General features: G+C 45.3%; 1 protein-coding gene across 1 annotated transcript in view; it reads right to left on the minus strand.

Annotated features, from left to right (window-relative positions):
• The window catches only part of APPL2 (adaptor protein, phosphotyrosine interacting with PH domain and leucine zipper 2), a 52,552-nt gene that overhangs the window by 27,910 nt on the left and 3,541 nt on the right, over positions 1-21,101 (minus strand). The window contains exons 3-6 of the mRNA XM_077761960.1: positions 16,494-16,592; positions 5,224-5,283; positions 4,598-4,669; positions 299-386 (exon numbers count right to left, since the gene is read on the minus strand). Coding sequence (XP_077618086.1) covers positions 299-386; positions 4,598-4,669; positions 5,224-5,283; positions 16,494-16,592 — 319 coding nt within the window. The remainder of the gene's footprint in view (positions 1-298; positions 387-4,597; positions 4,670-5,223; positions 5,284-16,493; positions 16,593-21,101) is intronic.

Consider the following 21,101-nt stretch of genomic DNA (forward strand, 5'->3'; position numbering starts at 1 on the left):
CGAAACATCAAAAGGGTAATCACACCTTTCTGTATTTATTCCTTGTACCTCTCTGTCCTGCTGCCTTCCTCACATGATGTTACAACTGTTTCCAAGCCTTTTCTCAGTAGCCTGTAACCCCCTTTAGGGGAGCCAAGAACACAGTGGGGATTCAATAAAAGTCAGCTAAGCTGAAGTGCTCAAAAAAAGGAGGGCATTTCTCAATGAGGCACATATTTAAAGAAATTAGGATACTCAGAACTATTATGAAATGAATTGATATTTTGAAGGTGATTGGCACTGAACTCAGTAACTTTACCTGTGAGATCTTTTTCTCGAAACTGTATAATAGGTAGAACCATTGTATCTGCCAACTGTTTAGCCAGCGCTGTATGGAGAATATTAAGCTGAAAAAAAAAAAAAAAAGAAATCTTACTGAAAAAAATTACACTCTCAGTACTATGGCAGCTATCTGATTTCCGCACGGGATCATACTGAATACTTCCATGTGGCTAGGGTTCAGGTACATTTCCTTCGCAAATAAACACCCTTCACAAAGCTGCAAATGATACAGGCCTAGAGGTACCTAAACTAAATGCAAGGTTCTAACTGACCTCGCATCAGTTAGGTCAGCTAAAGGGGTCCCTGAGCCCACAGTGGTGGTCTGTTTACTGTGCTGACCCCAGTTCTGTGTTCCCAGCAGAAGCCACACGAGCTGGAGAACGCTTTTATGAGCTTGCAGCAAACATAGCTCACCCGTCACACTTTACCAGACCACCGTGAGCTCTCTCCCTTTCAGACACGGCCAAGGTCGTGCCTGAAAGATCAGCCGGCTGGGAGCCTACTAACGATAAAACCACACCCGCTGCGGGCCTGGAGATTATTCGGGAGAAGGAAGGCTCCCCACTGAAACTTCAGTTAGATCCCAGGCCTCAGTTCTTTAGAAAAGGATCTTTCGGAGAACGAGACAACTGTTCAAACGTGATCTTCCTCACCAGATAATTTTAATGGCTCCTGATTCTTTCTCTCCTTCCAGCTTGCCAAGGCCTTTCTAAATCCTGCCGTAAGCGGTGTAGGAGAAATAAAAGTCATCCCCCTCAGCGCTACCACTTTTGAGTACTTTCTGCATGCCAAAGTTACATGCTTTGTATCATTTGGTTCTCAGCCAGTCTGGGAGCTAGCTCTGATTATTCTACTCATTTAACAGAGAGGCAAACTCTCCAAATCCAGATAGCAAAGAGGCAGCATAGCTAGGATTTTCATCCTGGGCTATTGGAAGCTGAGCTCCAGACTTTCCTATTACACCATGTTAGATGTGGAGCCCGTCTTTTGTGCTCACAAAGTTGCCGAAACTTGAAATGTTTGGTAGTCTAGACGTGAGCACTTAATGCACACATGACTGAAGACGCTCTGGGACTCCTGCCGGGTGAACAAAGGGATATCACCCGGCAGTCCTTCCTGCTGTACACATTGGGCAAAGTTCCTTGCAGCGGAAACAGCAGTCACATACGAAGGCCCCGTTTGCACACAGCTCTCCCTCCAACAGATCTGGACCCCCACGGTTGTGCCTCCAGAGACTGCTTTGAGAAGCTGACAGACAATCACTTGCCAGGCAGGGGAGCTGTGGTCCGAGCAGTTAATGTTCTAGCTTTCAATGAAGCCAAAGCTGGCAGCTTTCTTCTACTGAGAACACATGAAGACAACCATGCCAATAAATGCCACCAGGACAGAATGCGTTAACCATTTCTCCTGAATAGCTTCAGTGAAAAATAGACACTTTTTTAAACTAACGGTTAAGTGAATGAAAGTCAACAAATGTACCTACTATGTGTGTGGCTATGTGCTCAATACTCTGATAGACATTATGCAATGTCTTAATCTTTACAAAGGCCCAATTAAATGGGCTTTCTCACTGCTGCCATTTACAGATGAAGAAACCAAAAATCAGGGACATTAAGTGGCTTTGCAATGATCATGCACTTCAGGAATGGTAACCTTCCTAGCTACTCAGCTTCTTCCTCATTTCTTCTTAAGGATCAAAGGGTTTGTCATCAACTTTTTGCCGTGGGGCTTTTGGAAGGTATGGGACAATGGCTTCTAACACAGTGCCTTCCCTCAGGAGAGTGGAGACACCCCTAGGCGCTCCCGTACTGTCATACTGAAAATCAGGAGACCACCACCTTCCCTGCATGGCTACCGTGAGGACAAAACAGTAACCTGACTAGAAAACACTTGGAGTAGAGGGTCTGACTGACTCGTTAACATAATCTAGAATGATGACGACTTCCTGTCTCCGGTGCACTCCATGGAAGTGATCTAGAAACCCTGCCTGTGGGGAAACTGATAAGGACAAAAAATTTCTGCATGCCTACAACATAGAATGTCCAGTTCCGAGCCATGCTATTAAAAATGTAAGTCACATGAATCTCTACTTTGAGTTGAATTCTTAATTTGAGTCAAATTACTTGTCTTGAAAACTTTTCAACCTGGTAGAGGCCCAGAAAGAGAAAACAACCTGAAAAGCTGCTCAAAAGCTTCCCACCTGAGTTAACTGCTTTCACACATTTCGGTTTGTCTGAAAACCCCTTACTTGCCAAGCTTCCAGGGAGACGTGATACTACCTATAAAATCACATTTCCAGCCGCCCAGCCTTTGGGAATGATTCACTCCCCACCAAAAGAATCATCATCCCTGCCCATGAAAAGATGGTTGTAAGTAAATATCCTAAACTGGAAATCTCAGTTCTGGGGTTTTGACGACTAACCACATTTCCTCAGCAACTCTCTTCTGCTCGGGAAAACACATGACTTCAGTGGGTGGAGTCTGCTGCTTCTCCCCCTGGGTTATTTGTTCATAGTTAATTAGGAAACATTCATCTCCTCACCTTCCAAAAAATTACTTTTTGCTCCCCTCATATTACTTTTTCCATTTATTCTCCTCTTCTGGAAAAGATACCCATCCATTTTAACATATATTTTGAAGACAGTCACAGTCATGGGAGAGAGGAGGAAGCTTACAAAGAACTGGATGACATGTTCTCTATTGTATCCCTAGTGTCCAGAACAGCATCTACTAAACAGTAGGTGGTCAGTACATGTTTGCTGAATGAATAACAGCTTGTTGGACTGATGTGTTGAATGAATGAAAATGCAATCAGTACAATTTCATACGAATGTTTCTCATTTTATTTTGTTTTTTAATTTTTTAATATTTATTTATTTTGAGAGAGAGAGAGAGAGATTGCACACCGAGCAGGGGAGAGGCAGAGAGAGAGGGAAACATAGAATCCAAAGCAGGCTCCAGGCTCTGAGCTGTCAGCACAAAGCCTGACACCGGGCTTAAACTCACAAACCGTGAGATCGTGACCTGAGCTGAAGTCGGACGCTCAACTGGCTGAGCCACCCAGGTGCCTCTCAGTTTCTTTACTTTTAAAGTTTACTTAGAGAGCACACAGAAGGGAGTGGGGCAGGGGCACAGAGGGAGAGAGAGAACCCCAAGCAGGCTCTTTGCTGTCAGTGCGGAACCCAAAGTGGGGCCTGATCTCAGGAACTGTGAGATCATGACCTAGGCTAAAATCAAGAGTCAGATGCCTAACTGACTGAGCCACCCTGGTGCTCCAGTTTCTCATTTTATAAGCTGAAGACAGTATCTATTTTATATCAGTTAAATGACATCTGCATGTTTTGTTTTGCTTATTCTTTATCATGATTTTCTACAATAAGTACTGTACACTCTGCAAGACAAAATACCAATTTCATACCAACCCAATATTGCAGACGGTTCTGCCCAGCACAGTAGCGTTTGAGCTGGAATGTTTATTACAATTAGGATTTTTTAAAATAACAATACCTGCTTTTCACATATATTCATGTAGCATACAAGAGCAGTTACACAAGAGCAGTTATGTGAAACCCTTTGTAGTGGGGTGAATTTTGCCCACTTTCCTCCTCCCCCCAAAAACGTCCATCCAGAACACGTGAATATTTAGAAACAAGGTCTTTCCAGATATAACAAAGGATCTTGAAGTGAGATCATCCTGGGTTATCCTGGTTGGCCCTGACTCCAATGACAAATGTCTGTATAAGAAGAGAAGACACAGATGGAAGGGGTGAAGTGCAGTGTGGGGAGGAGGCCATGCAAGTCAGAGGCAGAGACTGAATGGATGCAGCCACATGCCAGGGGGCACGCAGGGTCACCAGAAGCCAGAAGAAGCCAAAAAGGATTCCCCCTGGGGCCTTCAGATGGAGCATGGCCCTGCCAACAAGTTAATTTCATACTTCTGGCCTCCAGAACTGTGAGAGAATATATTTCTACTGTTTTAAGCCACTGACGTGTAATTTATTACTAGCAGGCTGAGAAACTAATGCCCTCACCTTCAGGAAACTAAATTCTTAGAAATCTTTCTTTAGGTCCACTGTTCATGTATACCAAAGCCTTTCCCCTCACACCAGAAACAAACACAAGCACATACAACTGGGCTTATGAAATGGACCTTGGAAGAGCAACAGGCTGAGGTATCTTCTCAGAGATTTAAGCAGTTATATAAAAATGGAAAGTGGGCCAAAACAAACATGAAAAGTTCAAGAAAGAATACAATTTTGCCATGCTGTGATCTTACCTCATCTACCACTTTGGAAAAATAGTGGAGTGTAGAAATTACCTCTTCATCACCTTTGCCAAGGGCGAAATTCTAAGACAAGACAACAAGAGATCCAGGTATTAACGCTTGGGAAGTCAGTGCCGCGGTGTCCCCCACAATGCGCCACCACCCTCCACGCCAGCCCGCACTCTGCTCCCCTGCACACATCATGTCTCAGTGTCCATGTACAGAAAAGGGGTGCGCTGGCCGTGTCCCGCCTCAGCGATGCCCCTAACCACCCCTCCCGGACAACTGCCTGGTTGGTCACCACACTTCTGTCCTGACAGGATGGCAGTTTTGAGTTTATTTCCTGATAACTGGGTCACTTCCTGGGATTTGACACATCTGTAGTCCCTCAGACTCTTAACTCTCAAGGCAATGAGTTACTTCTATGCTAATCAGAAAATATCATACTTTGGATAATCACAGGTTAGAATTTACCAGTGGAAAAGAAAAGGCAAGACAAAAAAAATTAAGAGTGGACTATGGACCAAAAGAAAAAAGGAAATCAAAGTCTCTCAAGGACGCCCTTGGGGAATTCCTTAAAAGAACCCCACTTATGAACCCCAAGTGCCATGTCGCATGCCACATAAGTACCAAGTTACCTGTTTTTCATATGCCAGCAGCTGCTTAGAAAGCTGTTGAGTGGCCAGGCACATCTCGTTCTGCAGGGAGGAGAGAAAAGCAGGTAAGATTTGTCCAGTACATGTTTAGTCACCAAAAACAGAGGTCACCTCAGAGAATCCCTTAAAGAATGTATGTTTGTGTCTGTAAAATAACAGCGTGTTCAGACATTATTTGGAGAACAAGACCAAAGCAAATTAAAAGGCTAAAGCTTGCATTCCCTCTCCCCCACCTCACACCATTTGCAAGTTACTGCTCCTTCTGGTCAGTACAAAACCGTGGTGAGCAGTTATACTGTACCCAACATCCAACACAGACGCGGGCCCCATCCTCATGGGATTCGCTGGGGAAGCAGACATCAAAACACCGTTAAAAGCATGATGAGAACCGCGAAGAAAATCACGGTCATTTTAGGAGGCTCTAACTGGAGGACCCAGGGGCACCAGGGTGGCTTAGTCGGTTGAGCGTCCGACTTTCGCTCAGGTCATGATCTTTCGCTCAGGTCATGATCTCGCGGTTCGTGGGTTCGAGCCCCGCGTCGGGCTCTGTGCTGACTGCCAGCTCAGAGCCTGGAGCCTGTTTCAGAGTCTGTCACTCCCTCTCTCTCTGACCCTCCCCTGCTCATGCTGTCTCTCTCTCTCCTAGAAATAAATAAAACATTTTAAAAAAATAAATAACTGGAGGACCCGGATGGTCTCCAAGGAAAAGAGGTTCTAAGCAGACCCCTGAAGACAGACTAGGAGTTAGCCATGGGAACGAGCTTTCCGGAAGGGACCAGCATGGGGAGAAGAGCTACGGAGCAGAGAGTAGCTGGAGCAAGGGGAGCAGGCGTGGAGGGAAGACAGGCTGGGGTGCAGGCAGCATGAGGACACACAGCCTCCAGGGTCCAGAGCCAGACTCCACTCTACGTGCGACGGGAAGTTCAGCAGCGGCGTGATGTGAGCAGACCCGGCAAACTTACGAGTCCTCGGCCAGGAATGCCGGGTGCTAACACGGAAGCACAGCTGCGACGTCCCGGGAGGCCCGTGTTGTGCCAGTTGTCACTGGCCCCTACTGGTCAGTTTCCTCTCCTCCGGTTTATCCCTCTTATCTCTGGCGACAGAGCAGTTTTCCACCACTAGCCTCCCACCATCGGTGCACTCAGCCCAGAAAGCGTATCTTACGTTTCTAAAACTCAGTGAAAGCTTTTCTTCCGATTCAGGACTTGCTCCTAACAGAGGGGCAGAGCCACAGGGTCTGACCTGGAAAGAATGAGGGGAGGGCACTGGACGGCCTTGGCCTGAGCCTTCGCTGACTTTCTAATTCCCCCGGGCTTTCTATTCCTTTAGAGGCAAGGCCTGAACTCTGCAGGAGCTGGTTTTCTTTACCGGGGTCCTCCTTTGCAAGACCCATCAGGGCCCTGATGCTACTTTTTCAGCCCTCTTTGCTGACAACTAGCCAACTGTTCCTCGACTTCCTTCATCGGTCCCAAGGAACAGTTATTACTGAAACACAGACCCTGAAACACAGCTCTCTTCTCTTTTTCCCCAGAATAAAATCAAGCAAATATAATAAAAGTTCTTGGCTCTGGCACCCTACCAGCGTGCCGTCCCTTTCACAACTAACCAGAGCTGGCAGCCACGTAGCCAAGAGGAAGGCAAGCGAGCACCTGCGTGAGCACTAAGCGTGCGTTTAGGGAGGGGCACGCAGCAGCTCCCAGTGCGGGGCGGGCTCCCGACAACAGAGCGATACACAAATGAACAATCAAGATTAGAAGAATCCTCTAGATTCCCAGCTTCAAATAATACTTGGAATCAGCGAGTCAGGGGAAAACACTTCCTAACCCTGCAAGGAAACATCACAGATGGGTTGGTGGGGGTGGGAGGGGTAAAATACCAAGACTGGACAGGCATGAAACAGTCAGCCAAGAAATACTGCCTGCTGCCCATCTTCAGCAGTGCTGTTAGGAAGCTCAGCGCGCACAGGTCTCGGCCCACTCTCTGGGCAGATTGCCTGTTAGATCATAAAATACCATGCTCCTCTTCTTGGAGTTAGTAGCGGAGGCTTTAGGGTGGATTTGCTGAAGCTACTCTGGCATCTGCCTGGGGATAGCACCATGTGCACCGGGATGCGCAGACCCACAGATCCTAACAACAGCACCTGGCGCAGAGAGCATTTAATCCACGCCAGATGCCATGCTAAGCGTACTTCCGCATCACCTCATTTAACCCTGACAACCCTATAAGGTAGGTTCTGATTAACACAGTTTTACAGATGAAGAAACTGAGGCATGGAGAGGTTAAGACACTTGCCCAGGGTCAGACAGCTAGTTAGCAGCAGGGCTGGGATGTGAACCCAGGTCTGTCCCATCCCCAAATCAACACTCTTAATAAACACCACTCTCTAAGATCCCAAGTCCTGCTAAGAGGTGAGGCCTATGCTTTAGGCCAGAGCTGACAGACCTCCTATCAAGGGCCAGAGGGAAGTGATGTTTGGCTTATGAGATATGGTGTCTGCTGGGATTACTCACCCCCTTAAAGGAGCCATAAACAAGACAGGAATGAATGAGTGTGGCTTCCCTCACTTAAGCAGTTATTTACAGGGGCGCCTGGGCGACTCAGTCAGTTCAGCATCCGACTTGGGCTCAGGTCATGATCTCACAGCTCACGAGCTCAAGCCCCATGTCAGGCTCTGTGCTGACAGCTCGGATCCTAGAGCCTGCTTCAGATTCTGTGTCTCCCTCTCTCTCTCTGCCCTCCCCCGCTCACTCTGTTTCTCTAAAAAAATTAACATTAAATTAAAAATTAAAATAAAATTAAAATTAAATTGCTGATCCTACTTTAGAAGTAAATGTCTCCAAAGACCCACCCCACCCCTCAGAAGGCTCTCCCTTATGCTACAATATTTCAAATTCTAGAAATATCTACTCTTTTAAGTCATTCTTTTCTTTATTTTAGCTAAGTCTAAAATATTACTCCCCCATCACTGTATCCTTGAGAGACTGGTCAACAGACACCATAGGTCCCCTCCATGCCTTCAAAACAAGCAGGAACCACAGACGACTTGAATTCCCCTCTCTCTAGTTCGGTGGCAAATGCTCCGAACGTAATGGGAAAACGGGCCTGAATGCTGCCGGCGTCAGACTGCGCCCAGGCTGACAGGAGCGCCCGTGGGCCGCTCACACAGCGGGAAGAAAGGGGCACAACACACAGCACTCAGCAGCTGCCTTCCGGAACCCCAGTGTACAACTGGGCTCTGCCGAGTCTCTCCCAGAAACACCTGCCAACAATGCTGTGTGTTTTCAGATGCGTGTGGTTTTGGGCTGCGAGATTCTGCTCTGCCAGTACGATCTCACTGGGACAAGCCACGGGTACAAACGGCCAGTCACTGCCCTGAAAAGAAGGGAACTTCTATACAGAGCACATTACATGAAAAATCTTTTGAACTAGACCAACTTTAACCTGACTCACACTCAATCTATTGTACACCAAGGTTTTATGAAATGCTTTGTCAACATTAGCCAATTAATCCACACCCTGTGGGGTGAGCCCACACCATTATCTCAGCAGCGAGGCTTGCAAAACTGGAGCTTGGGTGCAGAGTAAATATTAGTAATAACGATATTAGAGACGGCTGCTAACATTCACGCTTTCCGCGTCCTTGCCAGTGCTGTTAAGTCTTTTTCATACAGTATCACATTTAATCCTATAACCCACCTGGGAGGCAAGGACTATTATCATTTTACAAATGAGGAGACAAAGGCTCAGAAAGGGCAATAACTTTCTAAAATCACAGCTAGTAACAGGGAAGGCAAAGGCTTCACTCGGGTTTGCGGGACCTGCAATCGATAGCCCAAGTTTTTAACGCTACACTACTTCCCAGCCCCGCTGGGTCTTTAGACAGAACATAAATCCCATACTTCTCCAGCTGTGGTTCAGCAACAGAGGTGGCCTAGAATTCAGACTCTAAATGGAGTTCCATGAGTAAGATTCTGTGACATTCTGGAACCGCTCTCTGGCTACTGCCTATGGTATTTGATACCTTGTGAGAATCCTTAAAAAAGATAACCTGACAAAGTGCTGACTGACAGCATCTCCTGTATTAGATAGAATCTCCACAGCTCCTGCCAAGGCAGAAAATAGCAGTGGTTAGCAAACCTGCATGGAAAGGAAAACCAAGCTTTTAGAAAAGCAATGTTTATCTCAGAGTGGCACGGAGTGCTTAAGGTACTGTAACTGTCATCCCAAGCCACCCAAAGGCCCCTGCCGGTGGCACACCCACGGTGACTAGCAATGGAGAGGCTGGGAGCAGGGGCAGAGGAAGTCCTCTGGGGTCAAAGTCACAATAGAGGCACTTGCTTCAATCTCAGCAGTGCTGCTGCAAAGCTGGTAGGGGAAAGTCTCTGTCACCGTGGTGCTCGCCACAAAGCCAGGTCCAGGAGCCCTCGAGCTGGGCCGCACAGGAACAAAGGCAGGAAGCTGTGCTGCGGGCGCAATGCCTCCTGAGGACATGGACGTTAATCTGCAGAATGTGCTCTCTGGGATCTCATGCTCCAGAGGGTCAAGGACACCGCACACTCGCTGCACCATAAGCATTCTGACCGACCAGTGTACAGGACATCCGGGCACACTGCCGTGCTTTGGCCAGGAAGGGACAAAAGGAAGGAAGGAAAGGTGCCAGAGACCTCGAACGTGAGGTCTTAAAGCCAGAAAGGCTATTTGTCAGGGCAAGGAGTTGATGGAGATTCCTGGCAGCAGGAATGGCAGCAAAATCTCAAAACATGTAGAGGGTGTGGCATATTCTGGAACAAGCAAACACGAGCGTAGAAGAGTAGGCTGATGATACTCAGTTCATGAAGCGCTTTGCACACACCTTGCTGAGGAGTTTAGCCTCTACCCTGAAGTTACAGAGAGCTACAGAAGCATCTAAAGACAGGGAGGGAAGGGAGGTTTAGAAGTGATTCACTCAGCTGTAGGGTAGAGGAGGGCTGAGGGGGGGGACACCTCCTTGAAAGCAGGAAGAGGGATCAGGAGACTGCTGAATCAGGTAAGGGCTGTGCACTCATTCCCCACAGCACCAAGAGGCAAGTGTTTTTGGAATAAAGACCCAGAGACAAGGACTACAAACAGGTTCCGAAATGGCCAGGCTTGCTGAAGTGACCTTAGCCCTGGAACCAAATAGAGACTAAGCAGAGGGTTCCAATGGCATTGTGGAGAACATTAAGACTTAAGGGTAGGCAGCAACAGGGTGCTAGGAAAGGGGAAACACCTAGAAGGATGGGCAGAGAACTAGGAAGGGACTAGAGGGGGTCTTGTCGCAGGAACCAAAGCAAGACTGTTTTAAGAGGGGTGTCGTTAAAGGATCAGGTGCTCCCCAGGGCCTGCGGGCAGAGAGGGTATGATTTCAGCAGTAAGCAGCCCCCACAGCAAGATGGAGAGGGAGGCCAGACCAAGGTGGCCTTAAGAGTGAGTATCAAGCATCAAGTGACCGAGTGAAGAAAGCAAGTATAAACTGCTCCTTCAAGAAAGTCAAGATCAGAGGGCCAGGCTCCTATTTAACTCAAATAAGAGGCCCAGTGTAATGTGCCATCTTAACTACTGTTATTATAAGACTTAGAAGATGATTAACACCCAGGGGCGCTTGGGTGGCTCAGTTGGTTAAGTGTCTGACTCTTGATTTTGGCTCAGGTCAGGATCTCTCCAGGGGATGGTGCCCCACATTGGGCTCCATGCTGAGCTGAGTGTAGTACCTGCCTGAGATCCCCCCACCCCCTCTCATGCTCTCAAATAAAAATTAAAAAAAAAAAAAAAAAAAAAAAACNAAAAAAAAAAAAAAAGACAACACCCAGAGCCCTTGGCACCAGTGACTGATCTTAGCCCTTCACAGGGAAACTCTATGAACCCTCACGACAACCTGATGAGGCAGCCGTTATTACGGCCTCTGTCAACTGATAAGGAAATTCAAGCAAACAAGTGACCTGCCCAACATCACACAGCAAGCAGCCAACATGGAGCTCAGATCTGTGAGTCCAAGGCCAAACACTTAACCCCTGTACCTAAGTGAGCGTCTCTCACCCAGAATCATCTTGGCTACCAATCGGAAAGCCTTCAAAGCCATCCCGAGGAGAAGCTCTAGGCCCCTCCATGCAAGACAACTGCAGGAAGCTAGGTCTCCGAAGCGGTTTCCAGAAGCTACTCAGGCTCTCTGCTCCCTCACACCTTAAGCTACATACACATTGCTTCTCAGTCCCTGTCATATCCACCTCAACTTGACTGGTTTTCAGGGCTATTAAAATGCACTGACTAAAAACAATTATGCATAAAAACTAATTCAACAAGGAAAGTTACTATGGGATACAAAAAGGAATTGGCTCCCACCTCTAACATACAGGGGTCCCCCTTTCCATGGGGGACACACAGCCAGACCCCGGTGGATGCCTGAAATCATGCCTGAACTCCATATATGCTATGTTTTTTTCCTATACATACATACTTATGATAAAGCTTTAATATATAAATTAGGCACAGTGAGAAATTAACAATACCTAAGAGCAAAATGGAAAAATTACAATACAGTTGACCCTTGAAAAATATGGGTTTAAACGATGCAGGTCAACTTAAACAAATTTTTTCAATAAATACATACAGTGCTGTAAATGTATTTTCTCCCCGTGATTTTCTTAATAACATCTTTCCTCTAGCTTATTTTATTGTAAGCATACTGTATACGATACATACAATATACAAAATACATGTTAGTATACGCTTTATGTTATTGGAAGGCTTCTGGTCAACAGTAGGCTATTAGTAGTTAAATCTGGGGGGAGTCAAGTTACATGAGGATTTTCAACAGTGTGGGGGTCAGCGCCCCAGCCCCTGCGTTGTTCAAGGGTCAACTGTATACTGTCATGAAAGCTAAGTGAAAGTGGTCTCTCTTTCAAAATACCTCATGCTGCACTCCCCCTCCCTCCTGTGATGGTGTGAGACGGTAAGATGCCTGAGTGGTGAGAGGAAGGGAGGTGAATGATGTACCATTAGGCTACCATTGACCGTCACTGATGTGTTGGGAGGAAGAGCACTTGCTTCCAGACTGCAGTTGGCCACAGGTAACCGAAACACCAGACAGCGAGCCTGCACCGTGCTACAAAGCTGTTCGGCTGCTCCAGAGCAGCAAGAACAACCTCTGAACGCTCCTCCTTCCTTAGCCTCTGCCGCCAGTTCTGGAGACCAGTGTGTCTGAAGAGTCCAGCATAGTGGTTTGGAGCGGGACTGCGGGTTTTGGAGTCAAAGACCCGAGTAAAATTCCAGTTGTGACACTGTGACATTAGGCAAGCTACACGAACTGAGCCTCCGTTTACTGACCTGCAAACACGTGCTGGAGTAATCCCGCTCCTTTCCTGTGAAAGCTAACGGAGGATCTACAAAGGGGATGCTTAGCCTAGCGTGTGGTATGTTTATGTGCTCAACAAATATAACTATTATTTCTATCACTAAAATAAGCACTTCTGACCCTATCTGCCTTCTAAACCCGTTCCCATCCTCATTACAAGTTCACACTCCTGGAAGTCCACTCCTCTCATTTTATTTCCCAAGTAGGTATGTTAGCTTGCTTAACTTGGTAGCTCCGTACTGTAGACCCTTGAACAACGCAGTGGGTAGAAGGACTGACCCCACCCCGTGCAGGCCAAAATCTCTTAATTCCCCCAAAACTTAATAGCCTACTACTTTGTTTTGTATTTTTGTTGGGGGGGGGGGAGGCAGAGAGAGAGAGAGAGAGAAAGAGAGAGGGTGAGAGAGAATCCCAAACAGGGTCGTACTGTCAGTGTAGAGTCCAGCTCGGGGCTTGATCTCATGAACCGTGGGATCATGACCTGAGCTGAAATCCAGTCAGACACTTAACAGACTGAGCGACCCAGGCGCCCCAAAGATTTAAAATTTTTTAACCTCTCCAAGAAAGAAACACAATTATGGTAGATCTATTTGACTGTATATGTGGTTCTGTATATCAAATGTCTTAAATGCAAAATTTGAGGTTGAACTGAGTATGCGTACGTATGCGTCTATTCAGACACTGTGGAGGTTTTCAGTGCAGTTAGCCGACAGTCTGCAAGACAGCACCTGTTTCCAAGTAACCTGTGTCTGCCGTGGCAGTTCTGCTTCCCTCGGTCAAATGACTCACAATGAGGTACTCACTTCCCACCATGTGCAAAGGCACATCTGACAGTTAGGAGACCAGACATGACTGCAGGGATTGCTGCAAACCGCTGAGAACAGCTCACAGACCATAGCTTCATTCTACTGCTTACGTCAAATAAAATTTAACATTTCCCCCAAACCGGCTACAATCAGCAAAACTGCTCACAGAACGTTCCTCTAGTTTTTCTCATTCTTCTTTCTGAAACTGAGGTCCAGTGGCATTCGCCCTAGCAGAATACAGAAATTTACCACCTGGTCTGATTCTAAGTATCTCCTATGAACATTTGTCATTTATAAGCAGCATAAATCTGGTTTCTAAAATATAATGATGAAAAAACATCTTGCTAAGTGCCTGTGTTGTTAAAAAAAAATTATAAAATCCTATTAATTCAACATGTCTAGGTGTGAAATGTGTAAGGAATAATGTTAAATAAACCAAGAAAGCACAACTTAGAGGAAAAAAGTTGAATGAAAACACAGATAAGTATTACTATACACACACACATCCATCCATATGTGTATGTATACACACACACACACACACACACACACAAACTGATCAAAGAAGAGTCAGAAAAGTGTGTGTGTGTGTGTGTGTGCGCGCGTGTGTGTTTTAATTAAAAAGAAACAAAACACCAAAGCATTTAAATGGACCTGAAAACCACATGACCCTAACCCAACCCGTCCGGATGCTGATGGCCACTGCCGGACTCCGCCACTGAGGCTGGCAGCACTGGCCAGCCCTTCCCGCTAGCCTCTGCTGCAGGAAATGCCGAGGCGGGAGGAAGGGTTTCTGGCCAGTGGAGAACCCATGTGATGATCATGTGGTGTGAATTACAAGCCAGTTTACAGACTCTTGGAATGTACGACCCACTTAATTTTGGCAAAATGTAGTTTTCTGGCCCAAAAGAAAAAGCACATAAAGAAAGTATTTGGACATCTCCAAGTAAATGATTCTGACAGACATGGAAAGGCAGAACAGAGACTCTTGAGGTGACAGAGACACGGTCCCTAAGTCTTGGGGATCCTAAACCTTAAACAAGAGATAAATCATTTAATGACAATATTCAAGTTACTGAATAGCAGTTAAGTTCAGGTGTTAAAGTGCAATAAAAAAAAAAATTTTTTTAAAAATTTTGACTATGTAGAGAAAGATATAAAATCATACGATATAAATGAGTAGGGTTTAAAAAAATCAACATAATATGTCCCCAGTTTTTTTTTTTAATGTTTTTTATTTATTTCTGAGAGAGAGAGAGAGACAGCGTGAGCAGGGGAGGGTCAGAGAGAAAGGGACACACAGAATAGGAAGCAGGCTCCAGGCTCTGAGCTAGCTGTCAGCACAGAGCCCGACGCGGGGCTCGAACTCACGAACTGTGAGATCATGACCTGAGCCGAAGTCAGACGCTTAACCGACTGAGCCACCCAGGCGCCCCTGTTCCCAGTTTCTGAATGTCTTAACCAAAGAAGTAAAATCACACAAGAGCACATGGGTTTATTTTGGGTTTTAAAATTAATTCCAATTAAGTTGCACTTGTATAACACAGTACAGTCTGCAAATCTGTAGCTCCGGCCTAAACTCTAGATGTGAACTTTCAACAAGCTCTTCCTCCACGTTGGACACCCCAAATCAGCCTCTCAAGAAAGAATTATAACTGGCATCCCTGTCATTCCTGCCACACACACATACCCACACCCTCATCTCCTCCTATGTGCTCCCAACTACCCGCCCTGTTGTTCAACCCTCCTGACTCATCCTTCACACATGTGACCCCTTCACATCCAATCGCCAACCTGCCTCCTAAACACCTCGGAAATTCACCCACTTCTTTCCATCTCTACTGCTACTTCCTGTTCAGGCCACCCCACGCTTAGTGGCTGAGAGTCTGGCCACTGAGAGGGTTCTGGCTTCAGGCTGGCTCGCTCTGCCACGTATTAACAGGGTGCACCTGGACGAGTTCCTGGCCCTCGGAGTCCTTCAGTCTCCTAACCTATCCTAGGAGGATAATGAGAACAATGCCCACCGCACAGAGCTGCTGGGGAATTTCAATGAAACATCCATGTCAAGGTCTTGAAATGATGCCCAGAAGCTCTGAAATATCCAGTCAATGTCAATGGCCACAATCACCCTCTCTGGGTGCTGAGCACAGTTCCTCAGGGTTAGGTGACCTCCTCTCCTAGTGGCACAAACACTCTTACATAACCGTTTTCTCTGTCCTCCACCCCAAATGTAAGCTCCTCCATGGCAAAGATCAATAAAACAATGACAATAACAAATGATCACATATGAATGTTAGGAGACATGTAATAGCTGACTATGCACATTTACACATATGTATTATATACTGAGTGTGGCATTTCTTTAGAGGTCATCGGTGAGATAAAGAAACATCAACACACACAGATTTAAGTCAGCAAGGAATCAATAAGCAAAAGCATCGGCTGCCATAATATTGTGATGGGTGACACTAAATTTTAAGCAATTCGTTAAGCCTTCTCTTAAAAAGTAACATACACAGACACTTCTTGATCTTGAAGAGATTCACTTTTGCTACTCAGCAATTTATTTTGCATAGTTTTGCAAGTCAGAGATATTTGTTCCTCAAAACAAAGAAGCCACCCAACAGTTCCACAAGTGTGACTCAAGTCTTTTCAGAGGAAGCACTTGAAAAGAGCCTCTCTACCCGCCTGCGCGGACATCTAAGACCCATTTAGGAGAAAGACAAAGAGCATGTCTCAGAATACTGACCCCGCGCATTCACAAGTAGGAAGAGGAGATTCAAATGTTTCCCTGTGGGGCTGAATTAAAAAAAAGAGAAAGAAAGAAAACCAGCGACGTGGTCTTTTTCTACTGGTTTTACTAGTTACAGGAAAATTACGCTCTTTTTTAAGCAAAAAAACCAGATTGTCCTCGGTTTTTGAAAGTGAACGGACAATGCTGATTTTATTTCCAAACTTTAAATGATGTTGTTCTGACTCAAATTCCTCAACCTCCTGAGAGAAGTTCAAGATGAAGGCAGAGGGCTCATCCTCTCCTCCTCTCCCCCCCCTCCTCAAGTGAGGGCGCAGGTAGATACCTGGGCTCCGTAGACGCGCTGCATTGCCTGGAGTAGCTGGTTGGTATAATCCGTGAGGGTGCCCGCATCTTCTTCAAAAACACTCAGTAAAGAGCGAGTCTACAAGAAAAGAAGAAATGAAGTCGATTTTATTTCTAAGTGGAAAAGTTACAAAGGAGGTAGAAAACACACACACACCTCTGAGATGTGGAGAGGGAAGGGGCCTATTCTCTAGCTTTATTCTTTTACTGATAATAGCAGGAAGAGCTGATTTCTGGAGCTTCAGTTTAGAACTGCTTTTCTAGGGCGCCTAGGTGGCTCAGTCGGTTAAACCTCTGACTTCGGCTCAGGTCATGATCTCACGGTTGGCAGGTTGGAGCCCTGTGTTGGGCCTTGTGCTGACAGTTCAGAGCCTGGAGCCTGCTTCAGATTCTGTGCCTCCCTCTCTCTCTCTGCTTGTCCCCCTCTTGTGTTCTCTGTCGCTCAAAAATAAATAAATGTTAAAAAAAAAACAAAACAAAAAGGCATTAGAACTGATTTTCTAAGCCCTCAGACTACAAAGCAGAGGCAAACTGAGTAAAATTAAGTGTCGAGGCCAGAGAAAGCAAGCCAATATTTAAAGAGTTAAGACTCCGGCACTACTATCTGTTTCAACTTAGCCCTTACCTAAGCACCAGGGGAGTCCATCCAATGAAGAAAAAAAAGTTAAAAGGCAGCCTCTCCTTTCCAGCCCATAAACTGAACACGACGTCAGGGCTGTGTGTTTACCTGGGGTGTGGACGCCCAGCAGTCCATCACCCCAACAGCCAGCCATCTGTCTGGTTTTCTGCAATCTTGGACATCTTGCAGGAGTGTGTCATGCTTTCCTCTTAAGATACTAAGGTCAATTTTCATGTCTTTTGTCATCTTTTATGAAGCCAACTTTAAACTCATAGCCAGGAAATTTCCAGATCTATCCTGGGTCCACCAGTGGTAGATCTGGGCAGAAAACTGAAACAGCAACTTAACAAGAATGAGAGAGAGCTCAGTTCCTTCAGGAAGACTAACTAACTACCCAGTGCCCTGAAGCAGCTGAGCAAGGTCATCAGATATAAGGTACTTCCTGTCATACTTACGCATAGAACCTGCACAGAGTGAACTCTAAACAAATATTTACATATTAGGTGGCATCTAAAGAAGTATCAAGGTGTCACGTAAGTGACTGTATCTATCTAACTCAAGGGACTTTACTTAATGTGTCCAGCACAGTGGGAATCTAAAATATTATGCCAGTGATAACAGAATCTCTGAAAATAACCCATGAAGCACAGAATCATGAAGCACAGAATGGACAGTGTTACAGAAATGCTTTTAAAAAAATTTTTTTTAATTTATTTCTGAGAAAGAGAGAGACAGCATGGGGGGGGGGGGCGGGGGGCGNGTGAGATCATGACCTGAGCCAAAGTCGGATGCTTAACTGACTGAGCCACCCAGGCGGCCCGAGAAATGCCTTTAATAAGATGGTATCAAAGCACTTTACAAGGAATAACCTATTAAGGCTCATTATTTCCCTGCAAATGAATTTCAATTCCTTCTTTTTCTAACAACTCAGGTAAGAGAGCAATAACTGGATTCAAAGCACCCTCAATTATCAGGGCATTTGGATCATTCAGTGTACCCTTGATTTTGTTCCACAAACTCTGATGCACTTCACAGCAATACACTCTTGTCCTGGCTTTGCCCGAGGCCTTTAAGGCTAAAAATACCTGCTCTGCGACTAGTGTACTCTCTTTAGTATCAGTCCTTTTTAACAGAGACACCAGAGGCCATGAATAAAGATGTCGGATAGATTTTTAAAAAGCTCTCGATGATAGCAAAATATCAGAGTTCATACAGTATGTAATTTGTGTGCTAAAGCAGAGTCCATCAAACTTTAAAATTAAAAGTAACAGCACGAAACACATTTTACCAATGTTCATCATTCTTATGCATATATAATGATTTTTCTCTGTACTATTCCATTTGAAAACAAAAATCAGAACTGTGACCCACTGGATCTCATCATCGACTCATGGATGTCAACCAGTAGGTGAAAAACATTGGGTTAGAACTCTCCATTCTATCTTTTTAAAGTATACTTTTTAGGGGTGCCTGGGTGGCTCAGTCAGTTAAGCGTCCAACTCTTGGTTTCGGCTCAGGTCATGATCTCAAGGTTAGTGAGTTCAAGCCCCATATCAGGCTCCACACTGAAGGCACTGAGCCTGCTTGAGATTCCCTCTCTCTCTCTCTCTCTCTCTCTCTCTCTCTCTGCCCCTCCCCTGCTCATGCTTCCTCTCTCTTCCTCGAAGTAAATAAATAAAACTTAAAAATAAATAAATATACTTTTTATTTTGGGAAAAAAGACTGCATTCAATCATTGATGCATACGTCTCTGCCTCCATCCGATATCCGATGAAACATTGTGCTGGGAACTGCTATTCAAAGGTGATTAGAATCGACTCTATGTTCTCCAGGAGCTTACAGCCTTCTGCACGTCTCAAAGGATCTGGGAGCACCTTGGGGGACCATGTCAGTCCTGGGTCCAAATTCAGACTCTGACACTAATTTGCAGGGTTAATGAGATCTTGAATATACATAAAGTGCCCACTAGTGTGTGACATATGGTGATAGCAGACAACAATGAATAGGACAATAATGAACTTTGATTATTTACTAAAGTAAAGACAATAAAGGCTTTACACATATGATTTCATGTTTTTAAGTGAGAGCAGAGTTTACTAAAGACACAGAGAGAGCAGCTACAAGTGGAGCATCTGGAAGACTCGGAAAGGAACACGAGTCTGTGTATGATTTCACTCTGACATCACAGCAATAGTTAGCTATACATGTTATCTAATATTAAAGGAACTTTTCATCTTTTTATCATCATGGTGTCAACACTACAGAATTCACCCATGTTTATTATGATCCTGGTGTCTTTCTTTGCTATAACTAATATGTCTAGGAAAATGAGAAGGAAAGAATGATACAATTGGATTGAGAATATTTAATTTTTTAAAATACTAATGATATCCATTTAGTTGAGTCCTAGTCATTGCTTTCAAAACTATTAGGGATAAAATTGAGTGGAAAATGATAGGTTAAGATGAAAAGGGAAGGCTCGTGTAAATGTCCTCCACAAAGAGAATAGAAATAAAACTAAAATTCCTTTACCCGCCTTGAAGGTGTGAGACACTGTGCTGGGCACTAAATATTTGCTATTTTACTGAATCCTTCCAACAACTTCAGGAAGTAGATATCATGGATACGTAACCCCTTTTACAGATGATAAAACTAAGGCTCATCAAGGTTAAGAAACTTGCTCAGCCTCCCGAGGCTGGGAAGCACAGGGCAGGGATGTAAATCCAGGTCTGTCTGGCACCGATGGCCACGCTTCCTCCCGCACCTGTCACCCAGCAGTGAGCTGTACCAGTGGGCATGCTCTGTGGGCCACGGCCCAAGTGCCCCTGGAGCTGGCTTCCATTTGGCCATCTTACGGTCACGTTCTCACCTATGATAACTGCCAAAGACTTGTATCACGAGTGTTTTGTTTTGTTTCCTTACACTCTGGACATGTTTATCATGACCCCCATTAGCACTGGCAAGGAAAGTCCAGTCTTTCTAATTTACTGAGGCCGAGATCACAGCTGGAAAAATATACACCCAGCTATCTTAGGCACTGGTTTGATATCCACATATCAGCTCCATATCTGCTTCAATTTCTATCCGGGACAACAGGAATGTTCTTAGTCATAAGGAATGAGACCAAGCACCAGGCACAGGTACATCAGACATCAAAGACTCTACTTGAAAGTCTGAAAGACAATGGTGCCTATCACTTATAAAGACAATAGCAGCAATCATTGATGGCATTACAAAGATATGCAAGCAGGAAGCCACTTTACTTACTTGCACGTTGTTGAGTCTTCCTAAGAATTCCATTAAGTAACCATTTTTATTCTAATTTTACACATGTCAAAGCACAAGTTCAGAGAGGCTGAGTAACCTGCATAATGTAACAGTGGCAGAGTTTGAATTTCAATCCCATCCTTTTTCTACTACTCTATACTCGTAAGAGTATGCCTCGCCAGAAAAACCAAACCAGACCCCCTACGGACAGAGCCTCAGCTCCACATCACCCCTGCATCTTAAAGAAACTGTGTTCCCCAATAAACATTTTTTTTTATTCTCCAGAATAGTATCTGATTGTACAACGGCACAATCTTAATAACTCTAATTGTCAAATATATGTGTTATTCTTCACAATGAAGACAGAACCGCCAAGCTGTTTTGAGGCATCTTGCACGAGTAAGGGAAAGCCTGGCTTGGTCAAGGATGGCTGTTCCCAGTTGGACCACTCATTGCACAAGCTCAGAACTAAGTCTTTAATTTCCCTGTGCTTCAGTTATGCCAAGTGCAAAGGAAACGAACAAAAATCAAGAAATAGTGAGCAACAGTTTTTGTCTGCGCCTTATCTCCAAAGCATACTGCATACACAAAGGACACTAAGCCTCTCCTAGGAGCAGGGGCGGCACGTTCACACAGCCCTGGGACTGCTTGCTTATCTGTGTCCCGGAACAGACTGCACCGGTGGCGGGCGGGCGTTCATAC

The sequence above is a fragment of the Crocuta crocuta genome, unplaced genomic scaffold (assembly GCF_008692635.1).
Source record: "Crocuta crocuta isolate KB4526 unplaced genomic scaffold, BGI_CrCroc_1.0 scaffold193, whole genome shotgun sequence".
In the NCBI taxonomy this organism is placed as follows: domain Eukaryota; kingdom Metazoa; phylum Chordata; class Mammalia; order Carnivora; family Hyaenidae; genus Crocuta; species Crocuta crocuta.